The 6,667-nt window shown below is 36.5% G+C and overlaps 1 protein-coding gene across 1 annotated transcript; it reads right to left on the minus strand.

Moving 5' to 3' along the window:
• Window positions 1-656: 656 nt before the first annotated feature.
• Window positions 657-2,404, minus strand: LOC121979856 (probable WRKY transcription factor 66). Its single transcript, XM_042531840.1, has 4 exons — window positions 2,398-2,404; window positions 1,965-2,151; window positions 1,782-1,886; window positions 657-1,470 (listed from the first exon to the last, which is right to left on the minus strand). The coding sequence occupies exons 1-4, from the start codon at window positions 2,402-2,404 to the stop codon at window positions 966-968; spliced, it is 804 nt and encodes a 267-aa protein (XP_042387774.1). The 3' UTR covers window positions 657-965.
• Window positions 2,405-6,667: the final 4,263 nt, after the last annotated feature.

Here is a 6,667-nt window from a genome sequence, read left to right on the forward strand (position 1 = left end):
TCATCAGCATCGATCAGCAGAAAAAGGAAAAAGGCTGATCGATCGACCGAACCAGAGGATCGTGAACCTTCGAGTAAGAGTCGAGCTAGGCTCCGAACGAAATAAATAATTTTGTCCTCTTTCTTATTTTCCATTACACGATTCTGTCCATTTCCTCTATCGTTCACATTCGATCTATCAACAATGCCACTACCCCATTAGGCAGCGATGCTGCCGCTGGCAAGGCGGCTACCTGATTGCACAGTTGCACGACCACGTCGCTGCTTGGTGGGGACAGTGGATACTGCTTTCCATGGCTGCATCACTGTTGGGAGCAGCGACCACTACCCACCAACAAAAATGCAGCTTCCAGGGTCAAAAAAAAACTAACATGATTATTTATACTGAATCAATATTCTAGCTTCGTCCTTACCTACCTTACTAAGGTATTTATTGAATGTCCAAATACGTATCTATACCCTCTTAAATGTATTTTTTAGAATTTGCTCTTAAAAGTCACACCCTCAAGAAACTCCACAACCATCTCTCCTATATGCAACAAAATTAAGAAAGTTATGTTGATATAGACTTTTGAGTGTGCATAATTTATACTTTAGATTTACCCATCTAACGAATATTAGATCTTGGACTAGAAAAGAACATCATAAGCTAGAATCTTGAAAAAGACAAATATGACCCAAGGGCTGGATCAGTTAATAAGTGCATGAGATAATAACTGTAGTAATCATAATCAAGGATCAAATCATAATCAAGGATCAAAACTTGGCTGGGAATTTTGTAACCTCTACGGAATCCGCCCGTGCACTTGCCAAGTGAAAGGACATATATATGATTGATTGATTCCGAGAAGAAATTCCTTTACCTCTCTTCTCAACTAAAATACGTAAACACACCTTCGGATCCTTACATATGTATTACATAAATTCTCGTGAAGACTCTTTCCCCTCAGTACACCATTCAGAGTTCTACCAAAGAACAATTTCACAAACCTCATCGAAGTCGAACTCCTCCAGCTTCAGATCGCTGACACTGAACATTTGGGAGTAGGGACACAAGTTTTCATAGAAGGAATAATATTCGTCGATGAAATTCCAGTCACTGGCCATGGAGGCTGCGTACGCGTCAGGAATAGTACCCAACGCAGAGTTGTCCAGCACACTGTGATCCTCATAGAAGAACTGATTCGTTGGATGAGACTCAACAGTAGTGTTGGGAGAAGAATAGCTAAATTCTTGATGGAATTTGCAATCTCCAGAGTGATCAGCCATCGACAATGCTGGAACGAGATTATCAGAGGTGGTTTGCACCACCATGTGTCCATGGCCTGGAGTTGCAGGTGCTGCTGTGTTGCATGTATGCTCTCCTTTTTGAGTGACCAAGAACAAGGGTGGGTCACTGCGACATTGTTGTTGTACTTGTTTTGTAGCTCCGCAGCCTTTGTCCTCTCTGTAGGTGCATCTGTAGTAGCTCCTGTTATCAAAACAAACAAATAACTTTACTGCATGCATGAGAAATCAATAGTCCATTAATAACAGCTATGATGCTTCTTTACACCGAGTTATAATAAAGATATATAGGTGGCTTATCCAGAAGTATTTTAAGGCACCTACTTGTTTTTTTTTCCTGAAGGGTAAGGGTGTCAGTCTGCCTTGTTTCATATGTCTAATTGAGAAAGTGACTACTAATTATCAAAATAAAAGGTTTCTTTAATGGAGAAGATGACATTTGTCTCTGAAAAAATAAGTTTCTGATCATCTGAATCAATTCAAGAATATCCAAACCTTGGGAATACGTTGCCTCTGATCTTCTTCTCCCCGTATTTTCTCCACAGATAACCATCGTCGTATGGTGCAGTCGTAATGTTTTTGTGCGTCTGGCTGCCATTTCTGTGAAGATTAAAGGAAGAAGCTATCAAGAACTATGTCTTGATTGATTATGAACTAATTTATGCAATAAAAACCTACCTTTTTTGTTCATCTTTTTGGCTTAGGAAGGCGATGTTCATTCTGGTGGAGTTGATGGAAAATCTCTTAAGAACTGGTGCAGGCCTTTGTTCTTGGGATGGGAAGATCACAAGTGACTGAGAATGGTATTCTTCAAATGCTTCTGCTATTCTCTTTGTTCTTGGGTTGCCCCTAGATCGGTGCCGTCCTGATTATATATTGAAGAGGGATGTAGTTGAGTAATGAAAGGGAAGTTGCCGGGAAGGACAATTAAAGGTGGACTCTGCCATGTGCCAGAATGTATTGCATGTGTGGGAAAACCCTGCAATTATAATATATATATATATATATAACAGAATGTATTGCACGTGGGGGAAAACCCTGCAATTAATATATATATGTTTATGGCTTTCCTCTCTGGTGAATGTCGGATGTACTTGTCTCCCCATTTGACCATCCATTTTGCGTGTGATTTGATGACACGATTTTCCCTAGTCCACCATGCCATCACTGTCTACCCTTTGTTGTTTGGCGGTCCAAATAATCATGTCATGATTGGCCTATATATGTTTGGAGCAATAGTAGCATCCCTAATCTTCTTTGTCGATAGTACTCGTTCAATGTACTCCCTTCACTTCTCCATCGACATTGGTTTTGCCAAATGTGAATCTAAGATTCTTTTTCCCCTATCAAGTTGTTTTTGACAAATAGCTTGATGGTAAAAAAAGATGCAGGGGATCGTAAGTTTTGAAACATCATAAGTTTTTATTCAGATGGAATTAAAGGATTTATAATATATTAAATTAAAGTTCGTTTATAAATTTACCGAGTATAACTCCTAAAGGGCCAATTTTAAATTTAAAAAATATCGTTTAAAATTTATTTAGAAGTTATCATCTTATTAGAATTATTTTTATCTTTTACATCATTAAAGTTTTGAGACTATTTCAACTTTTATTTGGTTGATATTACAACATTATCTTGAAATTAATATTAAAACGGACCCAGCATCATGAGCTTATCAAAATTTTGACCAACAATCAATTTAGTATGATCTTACTTTCTTAGAGCATCCATAATAATTTGGGATATTTCTCTGAAGTATTTGTGAACCCCACTTTCACATCATCTTTTAAATATATCAACTATTCAAACATTTCAACTTTCATGATGAAATGTCCCTTCAATTTTAGGTGAGGCCCACCATATTCAATTAAAAAATAAAAAAAATAGTGGCAACCCACTTTTTGTGGGCCCCACATGAGGAAATCACCGGACATACATCTGTGCCCGGTGATTTCCATTATTCCCTCAAATATCCCCCCACAATGGGGGATATTTGAGAGGGGGAGATATTTGGAGAAATATCCTCTCCCAATATCCCCTATTAGAGATGTCCTTACTGGGTCTTGAAAGGAGATCAATCATTTGGATCGGGCAATATAGGTTTCAAAATGAAAATGATTCGTGAGAGGGTCAGGGTTTAGACGAAGGAGAGATCTGGTCTGTAAATTGCGGATCAGGAAATGATCCACTACATGAGGATCTTTGATTTGGATGGACCCCATCGATTTAAAGATGGGGGTCCATCCAAATCAAAGGTCCTCATCAGTGGACCATCCTCTGATCCGCAATTTACGGATTGGAGAATCCCTACTGTAGATGAAGGGGTATTTTGGATATCTCGTTTGAGGAAAATGTATTTTTTATACATAATAAAAATAATAATCTCAGTTAGTTTCATTGACTATTTTTGGATGATCAGTTCGGTTCTACGGAAATTTTCTATCGACCATCAGGAAAAATCAGGAAGCGCACGCGGCGGCCAACCGAGAAGTTCAGCATCCTTTGATTACGTCCTCATTTGAAGGAAAAATTCTTGTAAATACGTCGTAATTAGAGTTCGAATCGTGGATACTTAAATGACAATCTAGATGTCCTAATTAGATACCATGACCCAACAATATAAAAAATTATGACATAGACACATGAGCTAATTGTTCTAATATAACAATAATACAATATCTGATAACGAAAAAAACAAAAGAAGTATCGTGGATGGAAATGTTGGAAGTTTCTTGCCGTGAGAAAATGTTGGAGAAATCTCCTTGGATCCTCGTGGCAAGTCAAACTTGGTTGACCAGTCAACCCACCGCGTGTTTGTCGATTTGGAATGAATTTCAGGTTTGACCATGGAATCGAATTAAAGATGCATAGGCCATATGGCCCATATCATTATTCTCCATATTTTGGGATCTACAATTCTCCTCGGAACGATCTAATGATTAACATTGTTATTATAAGATCTGAGATTTAAATCTCGATAAAGTTAAGATAAATATCTCCTTTACGTGGTAGTTATTATTTCAAAAGTTAATAATCCCTCGTAATTTATCTCCTTCGTATTAATTCTAGAATGAATTGATACTGGGACAAATATATTTATCTTTTATCATCATATTTTGAGATCTACAAAATTAAAGATATAATCTTGGTCAAAGTTTAAGCAGTTCGCACGCGTTGACCGGTACTGTGTCGCACATCATACTTATAAAGAATGAATTTAAGTATTCTTATAAATATCTAAGAGACGACATCATCTATTACATTTAAATTATTGTAAAATGAGTGAAATTTTAAATACTTCCAGGGTTTCTCCGCATGCTTTTATCCCTTCAAATTCTCTCTTCTTTTTAGGTCATTTATACTTAGGAGGCCGAAAATAAAAAGTGTGAAAAGAGTTTCACGGTGCAAAATTTTTGATCCCTAGTTACTTCGTAAAAAAGAGTAAATTATTATTATTTTTCTGTTTACCTAATGAATAAATAGATTTATAAATTGATTGACAGATTTTTTTATTCATTTTTTCTACTCAAATTGGGCATAAGGTAATTTTATCCTTCCTAATTATACATTCAAATTTCTTCCCACTCATGATTAGGCCTTACACGACCACGGATGACGACTCTGTGCCACTACATATGGTGGCCCCATGGGACTGTGGACAGTGACTTAGCGTGACCGCAGATGATTTTACATGAGGTCTCCTTATTAGCCCTTTGCGAGTTAAAGGGGTGAATAATTTTGATCGCTTCGTTTCGATTGTGTGCTCGTCGTTTGAATATGCAACAAAAAATTTGAATGAAACTTCACCCATATGCAAAATACCATAGGTTTTCCTTGGTTCATCGCCTCCCAAGATGACTACGTTTAAGGCCTAGTCCTAGTAGATTGCAATCACTATCTTTTTTCTTTTCGGATACTTTCTGAAGATAGAAAAACCTCTTACAATTTGTTCTTGCAACTAACATAAGCAATACAACCAAATACAAAAATACAAATGAAATTAAAATAAAATAAATTTTATAAATGAAAACGTTACTTTGGATGCTTCTTTATCGTTTTGGATTGTCTCATGATAGGAGGAAATGCAGCATTACTTCATCTCTAACTTTTCAAGAATCGACACCGAAAATCTCTTTGGAATCCTTCTTTTATATTCTTTAGGCCGGGATTGATTTTTACCTACCAATCGACTGATCTTATAATCGGTCGATTATTACCTAATCAGTTGAATCTCGTAGTCGAGTTATGAACTCTATATTAGCTCATAAGTGACATCAAAGTCACTGATTATGAATAATTGTGTTTTTCAATCAATTTTTAAAGCTTTTGTTCACGGTTAATTAAAGTGCATTAATTGATTGATTGAACCTATCAGTTAGTTGTTACTATAGTAAATTACTATTCATGATTACTACAACAACTTATTGTAGCATAGTTAATGTAGCAAACTCTAAAAAATATCTCGAATCCTAATTTCAGGGTTTATAGTCTATCTGTTGATCGATACACCCAATCAATCAATTAATACTTATGTTTCAACCTTATCAAGATTGAATTCTAATCTTGCTTAGTATCTGGTTGACCTTAACCAACTAGAACTTTCTTTGTTCAGCATCCGAGATTTTATTGTTGCCTAACATCTGATCAACCTTGATCTATCAAACTTCCTTATTGTCTAGCACCTGATCAATCTTGACTTGCCAGGATTTCACACTTCATGTCAATTCTTTATTGGACTTCTGACTGTCAAGTGTTCGGTCAGCCGTGATAAACTTGGATTTTTTTACTATAAAGTATTCGACCAACCTTGACTTATTGGGAATATAATCAAAGTCCCACATTAAAATACATAAAAAAGATCATGAGTTTAAATGGTGAAAGATATCTCCATTGGAATGAGATCTTTTATATAGAGCTCAAAAATAAATCCATGAGGGTTTATGCTCAAAGTGGACAAATCATACCATTATGAAAATATATGAATTATTTTTGTCCTAACAAGTGGTATCAGAGCCATGATCCAGACTAGATGCCATGTTGGGTGACCTTGAATGAAGTTAAGGGAGGCCCGAGCAAGTCAAGAGTGTCTGAATACTTAAGGGGAGGCCTGAAGCATGTCAAAAGTGACTAGGTACTTGAGGGGAGGCCCAAATCATAAGAGTGTTAGGACACTCTGGTGAGCTAGAGGGGGAGGGCATGATTAGCTCCAATTACTTCTTCAATGATGAGTTGCAACGTAAAACACTCAAAGCAATGCTAACATCTGGATTTACTTGGTATATATCTCAACGAGGTGACTAATCTAAGAATTCATACAAAATACTCTTCACTATAAAAATACTCCTTCATGGAAACACTTCAGAGATGGAGAAATCTCG

This window comes from Zingiber officinale, chromosome 5A (genome assembly GCF_018446385.1).
Source record: "Zingiber officinale cultivar Zhangliang chromosome 5A, Zo_v1.1, whole genome shotgun sequence".
Taxonomy (NCBI): Eukaryota; Viridiplantae; Streptophyta; class Magnoliopsida; order Zingiberales; family Zingiberaceae; genus Zingiber; species Zingiber officinale.